Source organism: Corapipo altera, unplaced genomic scaffold, assembly GCF_003945725.1.
Source record: "Corapipo altera isolate COAL_440 unplaced genomic scaffold, ASM394572v1 22b, whole genome shotgun sequence".
In the NCBI taxonomy this organism is placed as follows: Eukaryota; Metazoa; Chordata; class Aves; order Passeriformes; family Pipridae; genus Corapipo; species Corapipo altera.
The window spans coordinates 27,358,853-27,386,178 of record NW_020884876.1 but is presented as its reverse complement, the minus strand read 5'-3'; the positions used below and the strand labels follow the sequence as shown (position 1 = coordinate 27,386,178).

At 44.2% G+C, this 27,326-nt stretch overlaps 1 protein-coding gene and 1 long non-coding RNA gene across 3 annotated transcripts in view; one reads left to right on the top strand and one right to left on the bottom strand.

Moving 5' to 3' along the window:
• The first annotated feature begins 5,857 nt into the window (after positions 1–5,857).
• Positions 5,858–6,473, top strand: LOC113943628. Its single transcript, XR_003526397.1, has 3 exons — positions 5,858–5,964; positions 6,094–6,196; positions 6,336–6,473. It is a non-coding gene; the product is annotated as an uncharacterized LOC113943628 (long non-coding RNA).
• Positions 6,474–12,530: 6,057 nt separating this feature from the next.
• UNC5C (unc-5 netrin receptor C) overlaps positions 12,531–27,326 on the bottom strand; it is a 252,080-nt gene continuing 237,284 nt past the window's right edge. For both annotated transcript variants that reach the window (XM_027635934.1, XM_027635935.1), the window contains 6 exons: positions 25,559–25,727; positions 22,989–23,222; positions 17,801–17,950; positions 17,403–17,567; positions 13,520–13,698; positions 12,531–13,283 (listed from right to left, as the gene is read on the bottom strand). In XM_027635934.1, coding sequence (XP_027491735.1) covers positions 13,118–13,283; positions 13,520–13,698; positions 17,403–17,567; positions 17,801–17,950; positions 22,989–23,222; positions 25,559–25,727 — 1,063 coding nt within the window. In that variant the 3' untranslated portion in view covers positions 12,531–13,117. The remainder of the gene's footprint in view (positions 13,284–13,519; positions 13,699–17,402; positions 17,568–17,800; positions 17,951–22,988; positions 23,223–25,558; positions 25,728–27,326) is intronic.

Sequence of the window (27,326 nt, the reverse complement as noted above, 5' to 3'; positions counted from 1 at the left end):
CCAACTTTTTCATTTATAAAAAGATTATTGCACTCCAGCAATTAAAAAAAAAAAAAAAGGTGAGTGAGTCTGTGTAACTCAGAGGAGCTGTAAAGGAGACTGTCTTAAAAGCCACCTATTTGTAGAGATAACTTTCCATAACCCTTCATGTGCAAGTGGTTCTCACAGTACAGAGATGGAGCCCAGTTACATCCTTGCCATCATTGGTGTGGGTGGCCTACGCCAGGGAAGGTCATCCTTCATTTAAGGTAATTGGAAGCTATATGAATATGGTTTAGTATGACTTGTTTGAAGAAGCTGTTCGTGTTTCCAGGTAATCTGATGGGGATAGTACCATGATGATAAACAAGTGCCCCTTTTCTTGGCTTTTCTTTTCTTTCTTTCTTTTCCTCCACTGCAAAAAAACCTTTGTGTGTGAGTGGAAATGAAGTACATATTTGGATGCGCTGGTGAATTTGAAACTGCTGTGACACACATAAACAACCGCTGGGTAAGAGGAAATTCCTTGTGAGAAGGAATTATTAACTTGCTCTTTCATTTGTGTAAAAGTGAGGGACCCATCTACAACCACAGTGGAGGAAAAAAAAAAATCTGTATTCCTTTTTTTAAGGGAAAGTTAAAAAACTCAAAAATGCCCATCTTTGGGGTGGTAATCATTTTCCTTTAAGTGTAAGGATACCTGGTGCCTCACGGTCATAAGAAATGACAGGGAAGGAGCATGAGACTTATGTGAGTGCTGAGAGCTGGGCACCGCGGGCGCAGTGGGCACCTGCCTCCAGCACTTCTCCTGCTGTAGTGAGAGACACCTAACAATGTGGCTCAAGCTTCATCTGCATTACTATTTTGGGTGGCCTTCCAGCATTCTCCATACCTCTGGCAGTCACTGCACAGTAGTGAGAGGCTTGGCTGCCAAGCTGGGGCTGCGTAGCATCGTAGTTCCCAAGAGGAAGCAAGAGGAGCTTTTAGGGGAGAAGAGCAGTGGGAAATGTAATTACTGCCTTTCCTTGTTCCTCCTTCCTGAGGTTGCAGCAGTTGCTGCAATGCTAATACTACAGAAGGGGAAATGAGAGGTGAAATATTCCCTGTGAAGTGTTTTCTTTGGAAAGGTTCTGTTCTTCATCAGATTATCAAAGCTGAGCTGTGCGGGAGTTACTGGTTTACCCTTTTTTACCCTTATTTTATTTTTTAAAATTTTCTTGTCTACCTATGTCCTGTTTCACTAGATGGTGTTCAGCTTAATATTGAAATAAGTCCTTACAAATGCTGCTTTGATTATGCTAAGCCTATTTTAGAAATGAAATAATTGCCATGCTGGATTTAGCCTCAGCACTTCTGTAATGCTTCTTTTTTTTTCCCTTTTTGGACAAAACTGATTTATTTGTGGTAGGTAGGTATATAATTGGAGTTTAGTTTCACAGCTCCCTAAAGGTATTTCTAGCTGGAAAAATTAACATTTTATACTTTTAAGCTAACAGAGAAAAATGCGCAGGTTCAAGAAAACCAGCAAGACCTCCATGATTATAGGTGTCAAAAGGCTTAATCAGAGGATTTTTGTTAATTAGAGTGCTTCTTCTGCAGTGCAGTTTCCCTGCGTAAAATTGCCAAGCAATGCAATACAAAAAGAAAATCTCTGAGAATTAAATAGTACACCAAATCCTGACCCCAAGAAGGGTGATGATGGTTTTCCCGTCCTTAAAAAACAGCATGCTTCTGAAGCTGAGAGTAGAGTCTGCTCCACTCCTTGGCTGTCTTGGCTTCGAGATTTGTGGTCCAAAATGAGGACAGCCCAGCCTCTCTTCACCATTTTTTGTCTTAGCAAATGGAACCATGGGGTTTCTAGTTTCAGTCCTTTTCATAAACGCCAGCACAGCTCTGTATAACCAAAGTTTCTCAGCTTGGAAGAAGCGGATGGGACCGCTGACTTTGGCAGCAGCTGTACGATAGACAGGCTCAGCGGTACGATAGACTGAGCCTGGTCCCTGCAGGTCCCAGGTAAGCAGTCACACAGCAGGGATGCCTCTTACCTCCTGTGTTTAGGTGTGTTTCACCTCTACCTTCCTGAAACAGATTTTTTTTTTTTTAAAATTATCATGGCTCTCCTGAGAAATGTGTTGGAGGGTGCTTTGCCCGCTGGCAGACATGAGGCATGCCATGCCCCGGCACCTGCCCTCAGTGTGTTGCAAGAGAAAGTGCCAGTCGCTGGTTTTCTGAGCAATTTTTGCTTGTTTTTTTGGTCCAAGAGAAAAGGATCTAAGATACTGGTTGATAGGTTACATAAAGTGTGTATGTTAAATGTTCCAAGTTTATGTGTTTTATATATATATATATGTAAAAATATATATATATATATTCAGTTGCGAGTCTGGAATAGCTCCAGTATTGTGGATTAAGAGTAAACTATTATGGATCATAAAGCACTAAATAAAGCATAATATTTATTTATGAAAATGCATAAATGACAAATCACTACAACAGTGCTATATAGGAAAATAAATATATATATATATATATATATGAGGAGACACACACTGAGAAAGCAAACAGTCTGCAGTTGTATAACTAGTGCCTGCCTATTTTCTCCCAAGACTCAAAAGGCCAGATTTTGCCCTCAAATCTCCTACCCACTGTAATAGATTGTATTGTAAAGGGCTATTTCTAAGGCCAGGAAACAGCCTAAGGCAAGTGTGGAGGTTGTTTGTTCTAGCACTGTGACATTCAAGTTACGGCCTGCATGGCTGACTTTCTGTAACACTCAATGTGTCATTATTATGCTTTCAGCATGTACAGAGACTACAGGTTATATGTTTATTTTGCCAGATGTGGCCTTTTAATGTCCCTTCCAGATTTTGGTAGTTTCACAGTGCGCGTTGGTGAGGGCTTGGAAGTCCGTGGTGAAGATAATTGTGACTTCAGTGCCCACAGGTCTAGAAATCCACTTTTCAAATGTAAATCACTGAAGGAAGTTTAGTTTAGTTTCTGACTGGCATAGGTAAGATGGCATAGGTAAGTGGGAGAAGAAATTAAAAAAAGGAAGAGAGATGCCATCTAGCAACTGCTATCCTTTCTCTAGCACAAAGTTATTTCTATTAAAGAAAAGGTTGACAATGTAAAGACTAAGAAACTAATATGTGTTCTTTTTTGAGAACCAGTGCCTTATTAAACCTGTAAATACTGTAATTAGAAAACCTGGGGAACAAACTGTGTTACGTTGTATTTGTTCAAATTGTATATGGTTGTTTTAACATTCCCCCCAAATAAAATTGTTTCCATCTCCCCATGACAGAGATTGCTTTTACTTCTATTTCCTTTTCATGTGCTTGAAAAGCACCATCTTTGGTTTCATATCCCTGGCTAGATTATTTTGACTGTGCTTCATTTTATTTATTTTATTTTTATAAGATTTTTCCTCTGAGCAAACAAGTAAACAGCAATAAGTTGCATATGTCTCCACTGGCATAAAAAAGCATCACTCCTTTCACAACTCACTGAAGAGAAAAATAGTAATTAAAATAGTGTTATCACTAATAGAGCACTCACTCGGGTTTTGAGGCTGATTATGTAAATCTATAGAAATTTGGCATTTGCATAATATTTTTTTGAGACACCCCCCCTTCATTCTGCCACATATTTATGAATTTTGACTACTATTTTTAATAGCACAAGAAGCACAGGAGGTCATTGTGCAGAGACTGAAGACAGAATTCTCAGCTCCATGCTTCAGGTGAGAAAGTTCCAACCTACATACATAGCATCAGCTGAAACATGGCATTGCTTAATGCTGAGAGACATTGGATCATATGTACCTCTACATGTAGGGAGATATTTGTATGTAGTCATACTTACTGCTGGAGCATCTTCTCATTCTGCAGTGCTGTGTTGCAGATTCAGCTCAGTGTTTCTTAGTTTAATTGCCTTGCTGGTTATTTTCAGAGAAGTATGTAAACAGCAATTGGCTCTTGAGTTGCCACCTTCAATGCAGCCCCTGCATCCCTCCTACTTTGCCCCAGACCATCTATGATCAGTGGCAGAGCATTGCAGTTATTCTCCAGCAACATTTCTGCAGTCCCTTGACCTGGCCACATCCAGGTGGGAAAGCCCTGTGCTTGCTGCAGTTGTCCCTGGCATGTTGCTGTATCCCATATTTTGAGGTCTGTTTCTGCTCACTTTGGCTGCATGGCGATGTGGTGCTCCAGCACAGCCTGTTTGGGCTGCCCCTTCTCCAGCATGCTGCTGAGATCAGTGTTTCTGCATTCTTCCTCCCATCCTGCTTGCTTTGTCCTGGCCTAACTTTCTAAGTATGGCTTTTTGGGGCAGTCTTATGCCCTATTGTCATTTTCTTTCTTCTTCACCTTGCTAGGTGCTATTTAGCCTTAGGCTTAGGTAGCTACTAGTGTATCTTCTGCAACTGCAAGCAATGTTGGGACTATTTCCCTTCCATTCAAGGTTGGCAGTCATGCTACTGTCCCCTGCCAAAATTGGAGCTCTGCTTCCTTGTCAAACACACTGAACCATGCCTCTCCTGGGAAGAAGAGTCACAGTCCCACCTTCAAAGGTAGCAACACCAGAGCAGACTCTTCCAGGAGTCTCAGGAAGAACAGCTACTTGTCAGGTACCTGAAGGACAAGTCCCTGAAGATGAGGAGGGAACTGCTGGGGCAATGCAAAGACTGCACACTGTGGGAGACATCAATTGTTAGGGGTGTCAGAAATCAAAGGAAATTCAGCAGTACACATGGACAGGGTGGGAATGGTGGGATGAACAAAAAAGAACTTGTCTCCTGTGAAGGCTGAGTATGTAAGGGGAAAGACAGACAGACACCAAGAAATCTAAAAGCAGCGACTGTCCAACACGGGCACAGTTTTGCAGATACCAGCCCTGCCTGCAGCTCAGCTCTCTTTAGCTGCTGGACCACATGGTAGCCACAGTAACCATTGACAAAGTTGTGTCTTTTGTCCCTTGGGATACAGATCCTCCCCTCACATCATAGCTTCAAGCTTCATATATAATCTAACTATTCCTACAACAGAGAAAATAATCATAAAATAATAATAAAAAACTGAATCATTTTCCCTCCATGTTCCCAAAGGTCTGGTGGCTTTTGGATGGAGTAAACCTGTCACTGGTGCTTGGGCACAGCTCTATGCCATGCTCGATGTACAATGAGCAATGTGCAGTACTTCATATGGACTTCATGTGTCAGGTCTTGGCTCAGTGACCTGCCAGTCCCCAGCTCTTTCCCCAGCTCTGTCCCCAGTAGCTGCAAGGGACAACTGCATGAGCTGGTACCGTGAGGCTGCCTGCCCTCCTGTGAAGAATTGCTGCCTGTTGAGAGCCAATAAGTTACAGGAGCCAGGAGACAGAGATTGCGTGAGAGATGGAGGAGCCTTGTGTTAGTGATACGCTTTGTTAAGAAGCACTAGCTGTCCTGTGCTCAGGGAGAACAGCCTGAGCAGTTGTCTTCTGCCTGCCACATAGCTCACGTTAAACATTGCAACAGGAGGAATACAGAATAAAACTACTTTACACCTTGGGAATAGCTTGCTGTAATCCAGGCATGCCAGGGATGGGTTTTTAAAGGTCTGCGCTTTTCCAGCTGGCTGCAGGGTCTCACAAACTTGGCAAATGCACTTGTCTCCAAGTTCTTGGCTTTTGGGCTGTGTGCTGTTTGGCTTCATATGCTATTGGAGTGCTTCAGCTTGGACTTAACCTTGGCTTGCCGCTTGCAGGGAGAGCTACCGAGTGAGCACATTTCTCTGGCGCACTGTGAGGCTGGCGTGTGAGGGGACAAGGGCTGAGTGTTGTTCAGCATGGTAACACTCCGAGGGTCAGCAGGCAACCCTGCACCCCCAGGGGATGGGGTGGGACAAGATGGGATGGGATAGTGCTGCCTCTGGCAGTGCCCAGGCCCCTCTATCACCTCCATAATGGGCAGGGTGGGCTCCTCAGCCTGGGGCTGACCTGCAGGTAAGGGGCTGGTGGTAAGAGATGCCCATTTCCCCACTGTCACCTCACACCCTAGTGAGAGGAGCAGCATGCAGCTGTGCTGGGGAATTGCCTCTTGCACTCCCAGAAATTTTATATTGACCCCAGCAGGTCTAACAAGGCCAGGGAGAAACAAGTACTGTCTCTGACAATGGGGAGCAGGTGCAAGAAGAGTGAACATTGCTGTTTGGGCACTGTATCCACCTGGCTCAAGGTGAATGACATAAGCAGGTATTGCTGGACAAAATAACCTTGTCCAAGTGGCATTTATTTTACTTCTTAGGCAAAGGACGCATTTTCTTACCTGTTGCTTTTCTCCACCTTTGACTGTGGCCACGAAATGCAAACCCCAGGAAAACTGTCCAGGATGAGCTTCCCTCTAGCAGCTGGGGTAAAACAGCATGAGGAAGCATGAGGATTTATGAATTGCAGTGAAACAGCCTGCACAGGCATGTGGATTTCATGAAGGGTATCTTTTGAAGGAGAGTGCATCAGAAGTTCTTATGTGCAGTAACATTTCTTTTGAGGAGGTTTTTTTTTTTTTTTTTTTTAAGAAACTAAATAAAAGACTCCACTTTCCATCCAAGCTTCCAGGAACTAAACAATTGAACACAAGGTAGTGGTGCATTTTTTTTTCCAGTTGCTTATAAATATAATTTATTACCTGTTTAAAAATTCTTTCTTACACTTTGTACATGTCAGGCTGACAGAATAAATGCAGGCATTTACAAACAGAGGGAAGGAGAAAAAGGGAGGGGGGCAAGAGGCACACTCAGAACTAGTAAACCACACCTCCACTGTACAGCAATACAAATAATGCAATGGCTAGCACTTCTCCTGTAGTAAGTCAGTCTTTAGAAAAGGAATTGCATAGAAGATACAGCAATAGGGAAATCAAAACCAAAATAGTTCTCCAGATCTGAATAGCAAAGAAAACAAATCCCATGAACCCTGGTAGAGCTGTGACATGGGAAGAGGAGGGAGAAATGTGATACACCTGGGTTGCACAGATGTTTCATTTCCTATGGGCCCTCCTTCTTTGCTTTGGAAAGGTACTGAAGATACCATCTTAACTTTTTTTTTTTTCACTCTTCAACAATAACAAACAGAATATGTTTTAGCAAATAAAGTCTACCATGCAGATATGTGAAAACAGTAATGCCGGCTAATGCCACAACTTCTGTGTCAGCTTCAAAGTGGGTTATTGGCTCTCAGCTCAGGTGTTTTTGCAAGGTACGTTGGAAGGTCTATGGGAGAAGAGTGTTTTGCCTCTCCTCCTTAATTTTGTTTACTTTCCAGGTTGATTTTGCTTTTTATTTGTATCGTGCAAGCTCCCAAATTTACTGGCAAGTGGTAGCAAGAGCCAGCTGGCAGCAGCCAAAGAAGCTCTGAGGGCTGTGCAAGCTTTTCTCATCTAGGGGCTATTGTCCCATCAGCTGCAAGCTGGCAGCTGGAGACCAGAGTGCCAGTGCTCGAAGAGCTACCTCGTAGCTGTGGGAGGGCCCTGCCTGATTACATCCTGCTTCTTCACAGGCATCCAGAAGGTACTCACATGCCATGACATGGGATGCTTTGAGAGAAGAAGGCAGGCTTTGTAAGCAGTTGAGGAGACTGAACCAGTACTAAATACATTTAACTAGCACCACAGAAAAAGTGAAATACCTATTTAGGATAGAGGTTTGTGGGAGCACTGGATTATCATTGCTTTTTTTGTACAGGCAGAGTTTATCAAAGGACTTTCAGATAAAGGGATTTTCAGATTTCAGGGAGCAGTGTCAAGCTTAAAGGACAAGTAAATAAACTAAATGCTCTTATTCAAGCAAGGAGCTTGACCTATCAAACTTTAGGGCTCATTTCCGTGGCTTTGGTTCAAGTCCAATTCCAGTTACTTGCCAGTTTTTACTCTGTTGGCTTTTGATGTACTGCCTATTTGACCTTGCAGTGATGATACAGCACTGAATTTTGACCTTCCCCTTCCCAAGCAAAAGTTGGTAATAAGAGGATGCCCATAACTAACATCAGAGCTAAAAGCCTCCAGCAGTAGTCCTTTGTTTTCTCCCCTTTGTCTGTATGTGTATACACACACACACACACACACACACACTTCACATTTCTGTTAAATTCCCGCTTCGGAGGATGTCTGAGATACATGCTCCAGCATTTAAAAATCTGTAGTGCAACTCATCTTTTGAACACAAGGTTTCACATGCAAGCTAGGAATGGACTGTGGTGGTGACCCCAAAGCCAGTAACTCATTGGAGTCCCTGTGGGAGAAGGACCAAAGGTTTGGTTTCCATTCACAAACCACTCACATCTTTGTACTGCCTGGTATTAAGCAAGCCAGCCTGCAAACAGTAAGTTACTTCATGGCCAGATGAGAGCCAGAGTAATACCTGAAAAGACTTCTGAACACTTAATAAGATAGTTTACAGTAAAGTGTCCTAGACATGAGATATAAAAAACCAAACAAACACAAAATCAAGCAAACCTCAACAGTATCATTGTGTATAAAAATAACTTCAGAGTTGTGGTAACTACTTGGCTAGAGCATACAATGGTCTAAGGGCCCTCCCACCCCTCCCTTTCCCATACCCCCATCCCCAGAAGAAGAAAAGGAGAACAAAAAAGAAACTATTGTAGGTAGCAATACAAGACATTAGGACACTGTCCACAATGACGGGCTTACAGCATGTAAATACATTTATTCTATATGTAAGCAACAGAAATAGGAAGAAACCCAAGGAACAGACATGTTTTGCTCTGTGGGTATTGCAGACTCCAACATGTCTCATGAGTGTCTGCATTTCTGCCAGTGAGATGGAAAAAAGTCTCGGTCTCCCATGGAAGCAAATATTGGGAGACCCTCACTGCTGCAAAATTTTCAAGATTCAGTAAAACATCATTTAGGTCTTACACTGTTTAGTGAGATACAGTGGATCCAACTGTGATCAGAAATTTTGGAAAAAAAAAACAACCGAACCCCAAAGTTACCCTATACACTGACAGTCACCTTTACAAGAACACAACACAAGAAGAACTGAAGAAAAAAATCAGGTGAAAAGGACTGCCTCCGATAAATGGTTCTTACTCGGAAATGAAAGGTTTTCCTTGAAGTCAGTAGATATTTTATATATATTTATATAATATATATACTATTTATAGCGCTAGCAATCAACATGTAATGAAGAGATGGTGTGGAGAGCAGCAAGACTGCTCGGGTACAGAGCCAAGGGTGAACAACTAAAACAATAAGCATTTTAAAAAATAGCAATAACTGGAGGATAAGAAGCCTGCAGCCTTTTTTTTTTTTTTCTTTTAAAGCAGATGTGCTTACCTGACATAAAATGTTACAACAACTTTTAAGAGTCTGTTCTGTCTGCCAAACGTCTTTGTCAGAGCCACCCCACAGGAAAGCCTTTTCCCACGCGAAGTTGCTCGCCCGTGGTGGCAGCAGCACGCTGGAGCCACTGCTCAGCCCCACAAGATGGCACTGTGTCCATGCAATCCAAGCGGAGGGACTGCTGCTGGTTTTTCTCCCACGAAAAATAATACCCTGAGCGGATCTGGCTGCTCTTGCTTCCCACCCTCCCTCCTTGGGGCAGCAGGATTGGAATGCTGACTGGTGAATACCAGTAGCCTCTGCCAGAGCCCTCTCCCACAATGCACACCTGGCCACTGCTGTACCCCCAGAAAAAAAGAAAAAGCTGGGCAAAATTAATGCAGGGAAGTGTGAGGTGAAGTGGGAGCTGCTTTGGCAGCAGTGGCAAAGAATGAGTGTGGAGCTGCTGGGATGAGCTGTGACTCTATGGAGGAACCTTCTCCCTGCCCTGTCTGGGCCGGGGCAGCTGACACAGTGCCGCGCTGGGATCCTGCAAAGGCTTATGGAGCAGGTACTGAAGAAACCATCCAGTTCATGATCATAGCAGGTGACAGAAGGTTTCTGAGCAGCCAGGGTGGAAGAAGAGCAGCTCCAGCACCCAGTGACAGTAATGTTCCTGCCCTAGTTATGTTCAGTGATGAATGGTTATGTTCCTGACCTCCAGCCACCTCTGTGGATGCTCCTCTTAATCAGTGTGCATTTTTCCTCACAATAAATCCTCTTTACTGTGATGCTGGGAAAGGAAAATGCCCCAGAATACTTTAAGAAAGTTGTTCATCTGTTCTTCTTGCAGGAGGTGTGAGAATGTAGGTCAGAGAGCTGGCAAAAGGAGCATCCACTCATAGCAATACAGATAACTGAGACACTTTCTGGGTGTCACTGGTATGACCTCAGTGAGAAGGGTGCACATGCGGCCCACCTGGCAAAAGCTGAGAGCTGGGCAGTACCAGTGAGCCTGGGGATCAGCCAACACAGACTGAGCTGAAGATGGGAAAGGGTCAAAGGACAGTTCAACTCATGCACCCACCTTGGACGCAGAGTCATGAAGGAAGGACACACGGGAAAGGTGAAGAAGCACAAATTAATACAACTGGTTACACCTGAAGATGGCAAAGGAGGAGAAAAAAGCTGAGACCTATTTTAGTGCTCTAAGGTGAGTAAAAAGTGTAGAGAAAGGGCAGAACTGGAAGCCCCAGTACAAGCCTCTTGAAGTTGAAAGCAAAATTTACATTAGCATTGCAATGGGCTGCATCAGATGCCCAAGGTGAAAGAGAAGATGGTTGGCTGTTGAAGGGATGTCCATATCATCTCCACATTAAGAGAAGGTGGGGCTTACACAGGCTAAATGAACACAGATGTTGAAAGTTACAATGTATATCCTCTGGTCTCCAGTTTTCACTGAAATGCTGGTTGGAAAACTGCCAAGTTACCACTTACAAGGAAGGGAACTTTTTGTGCTTGCTGCCCACCGGTCAATCAAAACCCCACTGGTTTTGATTGACCTTATTTACTGGTCAGAGAGCTGAGAAACAAAAGGTGCCAAGCCTACGGAAATGTCAAATGGAAAAAAAGGTCAGATTAAATTTTCTTTTCATTTTGACCAATGACATTTTCAAAGTTACCTTCAAAAGTGCAATATGGAAAGCCTTGGGGAAAACAAAACCAAGACCACAAAAGAGAACAAGCCAACTCCAGTCACGGGAAGCATACGGAGTGGGAATACATATGTGAATGGGGCATGCATGTGGGCACAAAAGCAATAACCAGGGTCTAGCTGGAAACCTGGAGTGGGTGGGCTGGGGAAGAAAGGCTTTTTGTGCAAGAAGTAGAGGACAGACAAGTCTGGCAGTAAAACTACAGCAATCCTATTCAATGTCATGTATCCAAGAGTCAGTCTTTTCACTGAGCAGAACACAAAATACGTTTGCAGTGACAACTATTTTTGGTTTGCTCCTTTTGCAGAATTCAAACTTTACTTGTTTGTGGTGGCCTAGAGGGACAAACATCTCCTGGTCAGCCAGTGAGAACCTGCAGCTCCCTGACTAGGCACCAGTGGTGGCAGGAGCACAGTGAAGGCAGCAAACTGTAGCACATGGGATTTCAACTTCACCACTCCATTGCCCTACACAGACCCACATGACACAGGCTGCAGCAAAGCCTAGGAGTATCCGTGGAGATCACCAAGTGCATCTCACACAGAAATGGCCCAGCAGAGGGTTGGACTGTCAGTAACCCCAACCACGGCAAACATTACTGAAGGTGGTGGGTTTCAGTAAAAGTGCGTACCTGCAGCTCTGTGGGGAAGAAACGGGAGTTGCTGGCTCTTAGACCGCTACACAACAAAGCAAACAATATGAAGACCCACCTCAGATGCACAAATCAGGTGGCCAATGTCTGTGCCTCCACATGCTTGCACCTGTGGTCTTGAACCAGTGGTCCATGGGTATTTGGACTGGGAGGCTGCCTCTGGTTCACAGCCACCTTGGTACAAGACTGCTTCTTGGAGCAACCTGAAAGCACCAGAGTGGTGTAAAACATCCCAGGGAGGGGTGTTGGGTCAGATACTTGGTGAGTGTAGATCAGTGACTTCAGCAGAGTGTCACCAGTTTATAATGCCTTTGCATCTAGCATGATGCACAGCAATGCTAACACAAGGTGAGCAACCGGTGTGGGCGGGCAGAGGACTTTGGAGGAGGAGTATGATAGCTGACAAAGGGAAGGGCAGATGGTATATAGAAGGACATGTCTTAGAAGACCTTCAGGAAAGGGACAACAAGTTCCATAAAATCAGAAATTATTCATTCTGCTGCCGACAAAATTAGAAATAAAGTAATAATGGTAATAACAATAGTCATTATAATCCTTGCACTAGATACTAATCAGTAAAAAAATTATCATAGTAACTTTTCTCTCTTATTTTTTTCTGTTTCTATCCCCCTCCCTCCCAACCACTCTGAATTGCATATCTGGCCCCCTCATATAGCAAAGGGGTGGAAAGGGTGTGAATTGAAAACTAACTCAGATCCTGCATTCCCCACTATCTTATAGCTGTTCTCCACACAGGCTCAGTGGGGCTGCCTCAGGAAAGGAAGGGAACATTTACCTGTGTTCCTGCTTATCAGCCAGAGTACCTGCTTTCCAGATGCACACCTCTCAAACCCTGATTCTCTTTTTTTTTTTTTTTTACAAGTAGTTCTAGGAAACAGAACGATGACAGGAGGATCATTGCGAGACAACCAATGTGCAGAATTGTAGCCAAAATCTGAATTCACCAGAAACCAATAATAGCCACAACCACCTGTCCATAGCCTTGTCTAGAATGGCTTTAAACAAAAAATATAAAGAGCCACGGACAGTCTCCTTACCCCTGTCCAGAATTTGATGTAAACAACATCCATAGAAAGTGGGATTGTTAAGAAAGTTTATCCATATATCTGGATAGCAATAAAAAGCGTTTCCTAGGAAACTGTAAAATCCTGTACCAAGCAGTGTACAGCCAAGCCGAGAGGAACATTATGTTGATTTATATTTTCAAGGTACAACTTTGCATGATTTCTTTTTGATCCTGTGATAATGTACAAGGAGAACGTATGTGAAGGTCAGGGCTGGTTTTTTTGTTTATTTGCTTCCTTGCTTTCTTCTCTGAAATGTCTCTTGTGTAACTCATTGGTCTGGGTTTTCATTTCAATTCTTGTTTGCAATAACAGGGCATTACTGCTCTCTGCGTCTGTCCTTCCTGTTCACGCCAAGGCTGCATTAGTAATTTCCTTCTGCTGCCAAAGAAACAACTGTTTCATGTCTTCCCATTTCTTCAAGAACTGCTGCCAGCATGCTCAGGTTGCCATCAGGGAAATTCTGGGCTTCCCAGAGATCCAGGATCACCCCGGTGGGACTTGATTTCGTAGCAAAATAATTTAAGTACCTGCAATGAGCCAAAAGGAAACTCATTTCTTTGAGCTGCATGAAAACTACCTGAATTCATATGATTTCAACCCATCCCCATTTCTGGTGCTGTCAAGGTGTTAATCCCCCGTGCAGTCAGTCTGATCAGCCTGTACACCTGCTCTCACTCACCTGGAGGGACATCCAACAAGACTCTTCTGCACATACCTCCCTGGGCACTTCACTGTCCAACCATACGTAAGCAGCCCTGCTCACCTGTCCAGTTTCAGCTTGTGGGCCAGCATCCTCCAGTCGTGGCCTCTGGTCTGAGGTGCATCCAGGCTGCTGCACAGCTTTTGCCTTATCGGGAGGGGGATGCTGAAAGCGCTGGGCCCTACTATGGTGGTGATGGTGCCTGCTGAGTCCATGGGAGGATAATCGATGCCAGTAGGTTCCTGAGATTGGAAAGACAGGGAAAAAGCTCAAACAACCCATCAGTTTTGTTACTGAGTGCAGAGACCATTGTAGAACTGTATCCTCTGAGACTCAGTGCTTTTACTTGTAGCCCTCTGCCAATCAAGTGTTTAGGTTAGTCAGTTGGAAAAGAGAAATATTTACAATCGACTTTGGGTAGACAAAAGATTTTTTTTCTCCTTTTTTTTTTTTTTGTGGGTGAAGATCACTATTGCTGGACAAAATTGAGACCAGCTTAATTAATCACTTACTAGAAATAATGAAAGATCAGGCACTTCAACACATTTCAGAGCAAATTGCTATTACTAGAAAAGAATTGGGCTGACAAAAACCGCCTTCCCAGCATCTCTCCAAGCCCCTTGTGCCCCACCAAGCCAGCACCGGGCTCACACACTGACATCCTTCTGGCAGCACCCATGCTCTCTGAAGCCTCTGATGCTGCGCAGACCACAGACAGACAGACAGTTAATATTGCCCCAGGCACAAGCTGATCCCTCATTTTTATGCAGCTTTAACTCTGTGCTGGAAATAGATGGAGCTGGAACAGATGTGCTCAGGAGGGGGCAGTCATGGTCCCCCCTCCCCAAGACCAGCACTGTGCTCAAAGGCAGTATGGCAGCAAGTGTTTCAAAGGAAAAGTCACCTCCAAAGCCAGCTTGTCCCCTGCAGGTATGGTGTTGGTTCTCTCTGATGTAGTCCTCCCAGCTGGGAGGCTCCCCATGATACCACTGTTAACATGGCTCTGCTGGGAATAACAGCAGGTGGCTCTTCTGGGCAAGGATTTTGTCTTTTACTTGGCCTGGAAGGATTTAGCACCCACAGGCTTGGTAGTTGATAGGACAATGGTAGCTGGCCAATTTGGATGGTTGGGTTTGTTTAGGAACAGCGATGTCCTCCAGTGTGGCTGAAAGCCCCACCAGACCTCATTGATGCTGACTGGCTGTCCAGCTGTGCAGTGGGAATGCTGCTCACATGTGCAGCACTTCCCACCTCCAGTGGAAAAATCAGCAAGCATGGCTGGTTCTGCCTTCACGCTTCTTAATCTATTTCTCAGTTTGGTCTCCTTTTCTGGCAGAAATGAGGGAGATCCAGATCACAGCCCCAGGCAGCCAGAAACAGTTCTGCTAAAGACTTGTCATTAAATGTCAATTTGTTTTCACCTCTGTGAGCTGTCTTGTTGCTTGGTGTCAAACTGGCTGTTGAGAATGCCCTGTAATACCTGAAGCTGTCTAAAACCAGGTAACTCCTGATTTAAGCTGCCATTGCAAACCCCCCAAGGAGTTTGTTGGAGATGCTCACAGTCACATGCAGTCTTCAATTTCCCAACTCCAAATGTATTCAAAGATGGAAAATGGAGAGCCAGTATCCATGAGCAATGAACAAAATTAAATCTTTTGCCTCCATTCTTTTATCTACGCCAATTAATTATCTTAACTCTATAAATATGATATTTTTTGCCTTTTTTTTAAATAGAAAAGGTATTTTAGGCAGTGAAATTTCTAACCAAGGAATTAACTGTAATGTCCTCAGTTAACATTGCAAATGTGACATGTGTACTTGGGTTTCAAGGCCCTGCACCACAGACTGTCTGCCCCAACCCCACTGCTTCAAGCAATGAGTTATTGCCCAACTGTCTGGTAGCAGGAGCTGTCCAGGATCAGGCAAAATTATGACACTGCTGCTGCCTGCAGGCTCACCTGCACTGGGAGGTAGGAAGCAGCAGTAGGGTGGTGATTGGGGCATTGCAGAGAGATAACCTTTTCTTTATATTCTGGGCCAAAGGACACAAGCGCTGCTCTGGCTTCAAAGCTGGCCTGCAGCCTCAAGTGTTTCAGGATTGCTACAGAAGGAACCCAGGTATCCATGGCATTGCCCTGTGGCTCTTTTGTGTGATTATCAACACCAGGAGATAAAAAGAGGGCTTCAGAAACAAATGGTAGGGGACCTTTATTGCAGTCTTCCTCCTGCTTTGCAAATGTGTGTGTTTTGGCACTCATTGCATTTGTATTTTTGAAGTCCCAGTGGCAGACACTGTAAAAGCCAGTATAACATGGTTTCATCTGGAGAAGTCTTACACCCTTTACAGGGGACTAAAAAGAAAGCCCATAAAGGGAGGATGCAGGAAACTGTGTTACTATATTTTTACTGCAGGGTGACAGAGGCAGAAAGGCAGATCCAGCAATAAAGATGCCAGCACACTCCTGCAATCCTTAACCACTAGCTGGATACCACTAGCCTAACCTCAGAAGAAAATGTGAGGCACCACAGTTAAGGTTTCCTGAAGCCTGGTCTGATGTCTTTACCACACTTCTAGAGACATACACATCCGTTTCCAAGTTCCAGGTGACTTATCATCAAATCTCTGAGATTTTGGATTTTTTCCTATTTGACCCTATAGGCCAAGCTCTTGGAAGCCCAAGGTCCTCCTGCCCCTTGCCTGGGCTTGGGAACATCACGAGGTGTAAACAACAAGGAGCAATTTTGCAGGAGGCAGCCTTGAAAGCAGTGGTATTATTCACTCCCTCTATTCATCCTTGATGGATAGGATCACAGTACAAGACAAGAATATTACCCTGTTCCCTCTGAATCTATTACCAGGCTATATTACACACAACCAGCTGAAGATGATTATAGTGTATACTTGCATTTCATTAAAGTTACTTTCAGTTCTTTCTCTTCTCTGTGAGGTTAAATTAGTGATTACCTCAATGCAGCACTTATTACAATAATTGTTTAAGATGCTTGTTTTACCATCTGTCCTTAATGCTGTGTAGTCCCCAGATGAATCTGTAACTGTACACCCACTAACCAAGCAGATGTTATGGGTAATAGCACACAACATTAGGGCCCTATAGCACAAGTAACTTTTGTCTCTGGCTGAAGTTACTGCTGGCTCCAGAAGTCAGCCAGCAGTAATTGCTGCCTAAGAGTCTGCTCCTCGTAGCTGCCAAGGGTACCAGGAATAAAACCCACCAGTATATTCACTGAAGTCAATGCCACTTCACATTTGAATGTGTTACTTGGTCTCAGTCCCAAACTTGACTGCCCCAAGGAGCAAAAGTTCTCCAGGTTCTATATAGCACTGGCAAAGATGTTACCAAATTCATGATAAAATTTCTACTGGAAAATATCAGCCATCAAAAGAAAAATTGCCAAAAAATAATAGTCAGGATTTGTAGCAGTAGAAAAATACAAGGAGAGAAGTTTACTGCAACTAGACCATTTGATATTCCCTATTGCACTGCAGCTATTATGTGGGATCAGAGGGGAGTGGCTCATGAAACGTGTGGCACTGAAATTTTCCTATTCTCTTTTCTCCTTCTCCGGGAACATCAGGCATGATGGGTCTCACAGATTGACAGGAAACAGGACCAAGCAGTGCTTCATGAGATGCATTAGAAAGTGGTAGGAAAAGAGCTCCTACACATAGAAAGGTAGCACTAGCAGGGAGACCAAGGCTACTCTCCTCACTCCCTTGAAGGAGTGATTCTTCCTTCCAGAAGAGAGAAACTAAGGGAAAATGCAAGAGGAGATAGAAAGCAATGATTTAATCCATTCTTTATGTCTATCTCAGCAGTCAGGAGGAAAATGGGAATCACTAAACAGGTAGCAATGGGAAAGGTCATACCTCCTTAGCCTCCCACATTCCTGCAGTTGGATAGAAAAGTGCACAAATGTCATTTACCTCTGAAACAGAGCAGTTGAGCTGGAAGATCTGTCCTTCTCCTTCAACCTGTCGCACACAGAGTTTGCACACCAGCTCCAGGGTATTCAGACTGAACCTTTCCAGTGTGAAGGTGCAGTGCAGGTTTCTCTGACATCCACTCCAGATGTGGTAAAAGGGTATCTCCTGCAGGAGGAAAGCAAAAAAGTATAGTCAGGGAGGGATTTGAGATCAGGGCATGGATGCTATGTGACCAGAGACTGTGGGCTCCATGCTACTGTGCATGCAAATGGTCCAGGGGAAGAACTGTCCATGGGAATATAGCCTGGCACCTGGTGTTTTTCAAACACACCTGTGCATGACAGTATTTCTGTAATCCTCACTGCTAGGATCCAATGTGAGTGTTTTGTGTTGCTCACCTGGTATTTAGCCAGCAGTTTGCTCTTCCAGAGAGAGTGGGCAATATCATGAATGGACAGACGGAGATTGTGAGTGCTTCCCTTAAAATGCAAAGTTTTGGGCTCCTCCAAAAGCTGCCCACCCATCTGCCGCTCAAGCTGCAGGACCTCCTGCAGTATTGGGATAAAAAGAAGAGAGTGGTCAGGTTTCATCAAGACAGAACAATGGTCTTCTGAGTCCTCAAGACTGTCTGTTGTAGATGCTGTAACTTGTGTAATATACATAAAAAAATACACAGGCATTGTGTTTCCCTGTGAACTGGAACTGCACCAGTGGATCTGACTATAAGCCACTCACCCTCTTCACAGAGCAGCAGCCCAGTAGAGATACAGGCACCTCTCCTTTGGGAGACGCAGTGTTATTTTGCATGTCCCTAATCAGAAGCTTAATTGCATGCTATTATATGGAATGCAAAGACTTTGCACACAGTCACTGTTTGAGTACAGAAATAGATCAGTCTTCTCCATTGCTCATCAAACTGGACATCTAATGGTAGCTTTGCTATTTTTTTTTTTGGAAACTCTTACTGGTGTAGGTCCTGCTGATATGGGGCCTGTGCATACCGCTGGTCTTTCACCTTGTGGCCTCCTGATGAAGTGCTCTATGACAGAGTGGTACAGGAGATAACAGATGCCTATGCTGAGACTGTCAAAGGGGGTGGTATGGAAAAAATGCAAGACACTGTGATCGAGGATTTTGTACATATGAATATGAATGTGTTGGTTCAGGGTTACTGCAATATTGATCACGTAATTAAAAGCTAGTGAGCCAAGAGTCTGGTCATTTTCTGAAGCTAAAAATAAATATAAGCCTTTAATTAATAAGACCACAGTGGAATATTGCCTACAAACAGCCTAATTGTAGACCACATGGGAGAAGCAAGTACAAAGGCACCTACACGGGCCCTGTTAGAAACCAACACAGCCCATCTCGGTCATATTTAATTAAAAGAGCCATCCAACCAACAAGTCTCATGTGGCCAAAGACAATCACACACAGAGTGAGAATGCTCAAGGAATACATGGGCACACAAAACCAGGATACTACCCCAGGACAAATAAAGGAGTGTCCACTTTAGCTAAGCTACTCCTGACCACATTCAGGGAGCTAGTTAGCATATAAGAAAAGCCCCCATCCCAGCATATGGCAGACCCTGAAGCTAAAACAATGTTCTTTTATTGGCCGTTAGAGGAAAAGAAACAAAATCAGGATACCTTTGAGATTATGGTTATGCCAATGAATCAGTTCCAGCTTTTTTCCAGTGCCACCTAATTACTTCGTCAAGATTTCTAAAGAGCAATCGATAGCAATTATCTGATTACTATAGATCTTCATTATGTCCAAATTACCTCCCTGGAAGGGCCAGACTTGTGAGTTAATTGCAGATGCCACTTCTCAGGTATGTGGGGCATAGGTGTTGAGAAACTGCTCCTGCCCAGAGCTGCAGCAGCTCTGGGAGCTGCACTACTGTGGGGAAAAACACTGCAGTGTGATGCCGCACCATCCCACTCACCAGATCTGGGTGTCTAGTTTCAACACCCCACTTTTGCTGGGACCCTTTTGGTGACCCTTGGTCACTGCAGATCTTCTACATGCTCTTACTGGAGGATGCTGAGCAGCCTGTGCTTCTGCCGTGCCCCTTAGCTAATTAATTCAGAATTTATATGGTTGGTTCCTGCCATACAGCATTTTATTTAGAGCAATGCTTATCCTGCTGGCTGACACCTCTATGTTCTCCTGAGCTAAAACCTGAGTTGCATGTTCCTTGCCCCATGCTGAGGTGGTTCCAGCCACTCTGCCCCTTGCCTCACACCACTGCTGTGAGGCAGGACTTATGCCCTTACACCCTTCCTAGGAGAGGGTGCTGTGTAAGGCATCACTCCATCATCAGTGTAACCAGAACAGCCGCAATCTGGGCCTACTCATTAATGGGGCACAGGCAAGCTATGGTGTTCAGTCTAAGCTGCTGCCTTCCTTCAATAAGAGGAAATGTGCATGAAATAACTGAGAGAAGATCATAAGCCTGTTGTGCCCCTTTTTGTGTGGTTTTTTTGAAGACAGTTACTGTGCAGGATGAGGCAGGTTGGGGGATTCCACTCTGCTACTGCCTGAAGTCATTTGCTCACCCTTAGTGTGGGAGGCAGCTGTTTTCATGTGCCTGTAGGCTCAGTCCCTGCCACACTGCCACACACAGGTCACATACCCCAATCTCAGAGCCACACATGAATAAACAGAATAAAGCAGCTGGATTTCTTTATAGTTATCAAATTATTACCTTTTTTTCGTTTATTTGTTTTAGCAGATTAGCTTGGGCACCTCCCTCAAAGTGCAAAAATAAGCCTTAAAAAACAGAGGCCAGTGTTCGAGGTCACAGCTACCCTTACCCTTGCCCAAAAAGCATTTTTGTGAGCATCCCATCTGGGTGGCTTGGGACCTGAGGGGCAGAGGGTGCTGCATGTGTGATCAGCGCTGAGCCCACACTGCTTTGCAGCCCCCAGGAACCTCACTAAGTTGCTCCCACAATAACTGAGTCCTTATTGATGAGAAGTCATTACACTTTCCTACTGTACTGCAGATGCTGGCAGTTCAGCAGCAAGTGCTTACTCTGCATGATGAGAGGGAAACTTCTGCTGGATAAACACTGCACTGTGTTTTATACTGCAAATACTTGTCTTCCTTTGGTGGCTGTTAAGACACATTCAGCATATGGCACACTCATTCTCAGTTGTAAATAATAACAGAATGCATTTGGTTGTTTATTAAAATACACATAATTCCCTACAAAAGCCCTTCCAAATCTCAGACATTTCAACGTGAGAACATCTCAACGCTGCTCTTCCCTCCCTATCATGCTTTGCCCAGAGCAGCCAGCCTTGAGACACCAAGATGCTGTAACTGGTGCCTTGCCTGCTGTCTGCAACTTTTCCTCCCTCTCCAAAATACTTGTAACTTCAGGATTTGCTGGCCCAGCCCTGTCTGCATGCCGTGTCCCACACTCCCAGTGGTGATTGCCCAGTGACTGCCTTCCCTTTGGCAATATGGCATGCTAAGGATATCTTCCCTGCACTGCCAGGGCTGCTGTGATATCAGCTGCTGTGAAAGCACATGGAAAACACCCCAACCTTTTGTTTTCTTTCTCAGTAGTCATAGTTTGAGTCTGTATCACAGGGATAGTTAGTACAAAGTGGTTTGTATGCACTGGTTCATACGCACCAGTTTATACACGAGTTCATAGTCAACCCTTTCATCTACATCTATTTTACTCATTTACAGCTAGTTTACTAGGCTCCTTTTTTTTTAAACCTTCACCTTCCCTAGACCTTTCATTTCCAAAGAATGGCAACTGATACTTTTGAAAGTGTCTGTGGTCAGCAAGTATGTGTGCTTGTCCTCCTGCAAACCACCAGATAGCTGCATCTTCAACTCCATGGGTAGCCTTCCAGCCTTAGGGTAGATATGCCAAAAAAAAAAGAAAATTAAAATGCATGAACTTGCTGTAAAAAAAGTAGCAGGTATGAGTGGGATGGTGGCTTCCTGACTTTGCTCACCTTTCCTCACAAAATTACAAATGATCTCACTTTGGGGTCTACCTGCAGCAGAAGCCCAAGCATTGACCTGCTGCCCTCCCAAATGTTGGCTGCAGCTTCTCAGATGAAGGATGTCCCTCTCTGTGGCTCTGTGCCTCTCCTGATCCCTTCTACTGTCGTACCGAATTGGATTAACTTTACCGCACAACTCTCCCTTACAGTCTATTAGAAACAGACCAACAGCTCTTGAGTAACACCTAATTAGATTCCTCAGCTCTGACTGCATTAGCTGGCTGTCCAAGGGCTCTCCGACTCACTTATTATTACCTCAGGCCTTGTAGAACCCATGGAAAATTGTATTATGCAGCACAGACATAAAACCATCAGGGCTTTTGAAGCTTGATTGCTATGAAACATCCTTTTCACTTTTTTTTTAAGGAGGAAAAACAAAAGGGAAATCAGACCAGGGAAAATAATTGTTTCTAAAAGGCTGACAACACCACTGCAGCGAAAGAAGCCAAACTCCCAGGCCCTGTACAGACAAAACCACGTTTAAGTCACGATGTGTCTGCTTCAACCCTTATACTTGCCTGCCTTTCTTACATATAGTGAAAGAGTATCCTCCCAGCAAAGCCAAGGCAGGTAAAACTTGATATCAGATAGTACTGGGGAGGAAAACTAAGCATGCTACTTGCAGTCATAGAAGTCACTGCTCTGAGAAACACAAACATCTCCCAGCCAGTGTATGTGGGTTTAAATCCTCATAATTCCCATGCAGAGCTGAGGGGAAAAAAAGCATATACAGCACCAGGATGACTCTGCTTAGTCAGGCTTTGAACTCATTTTGCTGCAAAGAGGCATTTGTGAAATTGCATTGGTTACAGTAAAAAAACCCCAAATATCTTTTAATAAACTCCATTCTTGCATGTGCAGTTGGAGCCAAGTATTTCATGAGTCTATCTATTATACATACCATTGGAATAAATACAGGTATTTAAAGAGAGAAATAGCAATTATGGTTATCTATATGCTCATCTGTATGTAGTGAGCATGTGTTTGTGTGCATGCCAGAATTATGCAGGAAGAGTAAGGTTATATATTTAGGGATAGCAACAGCTTTGGTTTATTTCAGCTGTGAATTCCCAACACAAAAAACTGCATGCGAAGAGGTGTAATAAAGCAGTACGAAAGCAGGCAGTGATTAACGGGCCAGAAGCTTCTTTTATCATTATCATCTATTTACAAAGAAGCATTTATATGTTTCTCCATCTCTGGGGAGCTGGCACTTAGCATTAAAAATACATGAATAACGAATGAAGCCCTGTGTACCTTATGGCCTTTTAATAATGCAAAAACCTTAGGATTCAGGATATGATACAGGTAAACAAAGGAAAAAAGACTGGTGGGCAGAAAACAGCATGAGATCCCTATGCAAAGGACAATTTATAGCATGTGGAGGTTAAACTGTAAAACAGCAGCTTGCTGCCAAGCTCTTCTTCTAATCAGAAAAATAATCCAGGGAGCATGAATATATGGAGCAGAGGATCTAATCACCACTATCACTGCAGTCTTCATACATCTGGAGAGGGACCGGGAAAGCAAGCAAGAGATCAACAATCACCTTAAGAGCATCCTGTGTGTCATCAAGGCAGTAGACCCGGATGCTGTACTCCAGCGAAGAGCAGGACAGTGGTCCAAAGATGGCCAGTTTGAGACGTTTGGCTGCTGCTTTGGTGATTGATTGTCCCACCAAGGCATACGTGCTGAGGGTTTCTGTCAGGATATGGCAGGCCTCTGGGTCCAGCTGGATATAGCATGGAGTGGTGAAATTTTCCTCCCCAACCACCACCACATCCTAAGGGAGAAAGAGGGCAAATTAGTGCATGTGATCCCTCATAGCTTGCTCTCCTTTGAGGCAGCAATGACCCTTTCAAGCTTGGATGATGCAAAAAGTCCTTGCTGTTTGCACTTTAGATTAATCAAGATTAAAATTCCTGCTTCCAGCTTTTCTCCTGTGTAGGCACAGGGAGGACATGATTTCTCTGGGGTGCCAGTGGCGATGTTGGTGGTAGAAAATTCCTCCTGCCCTCCCTCCCTTAAGACTTGGAACTCCTTCCTTTGTGCCCCGTATCTGCTTTTAAAGCCCTGGGCAGAGCCAGGCAAATAATGAAAATATCACCAAGACTTCATTGAAAAATATATTGCAGAAGTAATAATTTAGTGACCATGATTTAACACTAGTAGTCTCAGGAGTGTTGAATAAATAACTGCTCTTTACTTCCTAAGCATGACAATAAGGAGTTATAAAAACTCAAGGAAAGGAAGTAACCCCTACAATGGCCACATCTACATGAAATATCACCTGCTGCTTCTCCAGAATAATCCTCCGTGATGAGACTGCAGGGTGAAGAAAAAAAATACATACAGCCTGAATGCCTGACCTCCCCACCCTGGGCGTGCAGGAAAACATCTCCCCTGCTAATTTCTCCATTCAACCCTGCATGTAATATCCTGCACGCAACACAAGGTGCTTTGAACGGCTTTGAGAGAGAGCAGAAGCAAAACAGCAGCAGCAGATGACGGCTGCCTCTAGCAAAGCCACCACGTGCTACATGATGCTCGGCACAACTTGCCCTCTTCATCCCTGCTGCCTGCAGGTCTGCAGCACAATGTACACACCTGGCAGCACGTACACTCAATTGATATTTGGCACTAACCTTGGGCACCCTAGTCTCAGGGAAGGCAAATCTGACATGTTTGCAGGGGTGGGACAATCTTTTTGGAGGGCAGGGTGCTACTGCTGACTGCACCTCCCCATGGCCATGTCAACTCCTGGCTCTGGCAGGAGGTGCTGGTCTTGAGTGATGTTGCAGGGGTGTGCATGAATGTGTGTGTATGTGTGTGTTTGTGCTTGTGTCTATGTGTGAGGCTCAGCTTGGAGGAGCTGCTCCAGAACTGAGAGAAGAAAATGGCTGTGTGATGGCCAGGGACCCTGTGGATGCTGCGGAGGCTGCACTAGTGCCAGTGTGTGCATGGCTGGCAGAGCAACCTTCATCAAGGGCAGGAGAAGGATGGGGGAGAAAATGAAGGGATGCCAGTAACACACAGGCATAAATAAGGAACATATGTGCAGTGCCAAGAGTCAGGCCAGTGGGGTGCAGATTAGTTGGCGAGATAGACCTGGTTTTGCTTCATGCTCCCTCCCAGTATGAGGAAAAGCCAGTGCCACAGGCAGGGGGACACACACAACAGGCTTTTGAAGGCAATGCTAGACAGGGCACTTTTGCTGTTGTCAGCCCAACTGCCTTCAGAAGCCACCCTGACCTTATTAAACCTACTGGTAGGAGAAAGGGTCCTTGCCAAATTAATTATGAGACCAAACTGGTGGCAGCAGGTACCTAGGAGCACAGGGCTGGAGAGGAGGGCTGTCAGGATGGCCCAGACTTGCTGAAAGCATCACTTTATGCTCCAGTTACAGTGGGAAGATCCTTGTGCCACACTGCCTTGGGACATTCTCCTGCTACACTGCTGGCAAAGAACCACATCAGTCTCCCACCAAGCCTGCACTACCCAACAATGCTTGCTCTGCTCCCCTGACTTTTCAGGGTCTGGAATTCAATACTGGCTGCATGAACTGAATCAAAGTGATCTCCACCAACATCTTAGGAGGGAAAAAGGAAAGAAAGATAAGGCCTACACATTTTATTTAGCTGGATGATGTCTTGGTGCTGAAGGAGATAATTTGCAGCCTTATTTTGCCTTTCTTGAAAACAGACGAAAAGCCAGGAGAGTGAAAACTATTCTGTAAAAATTCATTCTTATTTCTAGAGTCAAGACAGAAACTGTTTTCAGGCACTGCTTTTTATCTTATGTATTTCTTCTGACCCCATGACTTTGGCACAATATCCTGCCACAATCAGCAGCTTAAGTGCCAAAATCTGGTGATGAAGGCTATTTCATGGAAAATACCTAGAACCAGGAAGTGTCAAACTGCCTCAAGATAGCATCTCTGCATGGGCACTGAGCAGCTTAGATACCTAGTGCTGAAGGGCACTCCTGCCTGCCTGTAACAGCCAAGTATCTCACATGGAAAACCCAAAATACAGGCATGTAGGTTCAGGAAGGGAAGTGAAAGACTAGCAGAGAGCCCTTCATTCAGTCAGCACACAGGCTGAAGCTCCAGAACCTCACCTCCCACGGTCCCTGGGCAGCCTGGTGCTTCAGCTGGATCTGCCAGTCCTCTGTGTTTGGTTCTGCGCAGTGGTGCATGGTTAAAATGACAGGCCGGGTTAGCAGGGCTCCTGGTGGGCCACAGCTCACCACTGGTGTCAGCAGGGTTTGACTGTCTTCTACAGGCGGCCTGATGAGGAGACAGAAAGATGGATACATTAAGTGAGTTGAAAAGGACAAAAAGGTTCATTCAGGTATGTAAAAATAAAAAATCCTTCTCTTAAAATAAAAAGATCGTGCAGGCAAAACAGGTGGTTTTAGTTTTCCTTTATTTTTTCAAATCCAAATTTCTTTTCCATTTTTTTTGCCAAATATCACTCATTGGTCAAAATGGAGGCTTAGGTATCAGCAGATTATAGATCACATTTGCTGATCTTGAAGGATCCTTGCAGATGGTATGCAGAGGCTTCATTTCACCCACTGCCAAAATGTGGTCACTGCTGCATTTCGTAGTTGTTGTTCAGCAACATACAAAAATGAACGGTGGCTCTTGTAAGCACCACATGTAAGGACTATTTAGTGTCAGGACAGAGAAAAATGAAGAACAGAGGAAGACAATGAACTAATAAGCCTGTCTGAAACCTCTTAAGTGCAGATGTGCACTTTGAGTTCTGAGTTATCACCAAACCCACTCATGCTCCATTTTACTTAAAAGGCATTCAGATCTACTAGAATGGCTACTGCAAATATGCCTGTAGGGAGCAGGCATCACTGGCAGTGATGGAGAAAGGATGAAGGGATGGTAAGGGATAGTGCAGAGGGCAAAACACACTCTCAAAGCCCAAATCAGTTAAAAACACAGGTATTATCCAGTGTGCTTGCTGCCAGTCACTAGGAATAGGTGTTATGGAAAATCATGTTAATATTTAGGATACATAGTGTACACTGTAGTTTTTAAATGATAGTGTGCATGTGTGTGCACACATGTGTGCATGTGCAAACCATCCCAGACCAGCTGCTGAGGAGCTTAAAACAAGAGGAAGCATGAGTGGCTTTAACTATCCTGACATCTGGTGTATGACAAATACAGCTGAATGTGCCTCATCAACTGCCTCCCTAAATAATAGAGGACAAGTTCATGATCCAGAAAACAGCAAGTGGGAGATTAAAAGCATTCAATGTGATCTGCGCTTAAACTCCAGATCTGCCCACGGGACCTCACATCCTCTGCTCCAGCAAAGAGTTCAATCCCTTGCTGCATTTACAAACGAGAATATATTTGTATTGCTCTTAGGGAACCTCGTGGAGACAACATCACTATTTATTTCTGCAAGTCTCTGTCTTTACCAAATGAAAGACCAAAAAACGTAGCTGTAATCTTAAATAATGTTTTCAAGGAGGCTAATTTAGGACAGAAGCTATTTTGATATCCAATTTATTGCACCTATTCTGGCTATTGCAAATCTATGTTCATAGGCATAATCTAATTTTGTCCTCCTTACTTCTCCCTGCCTATCCCAGTAATCTCGCATAAAATGAAAGACAAACTTTTGCAAAATCCTTTTTCAAAATGGGGCGAAGGCACTTTTGAAAACTGTCCCTTGTTGCTACAGATGTTGTGGGAAGTTTTCATGACATTTGAGAAAAAAAAAAGGTCTGGCATTGAAAAATTTAAATGTATGCAAATCAGTAAATCCAGATGATATGCATCTGTGGAAATTAACTGATGAGTTTACTAAATGACTGAACAATTGTTTCTGAAAATCCATGGACTGGAAACAAACAGCTG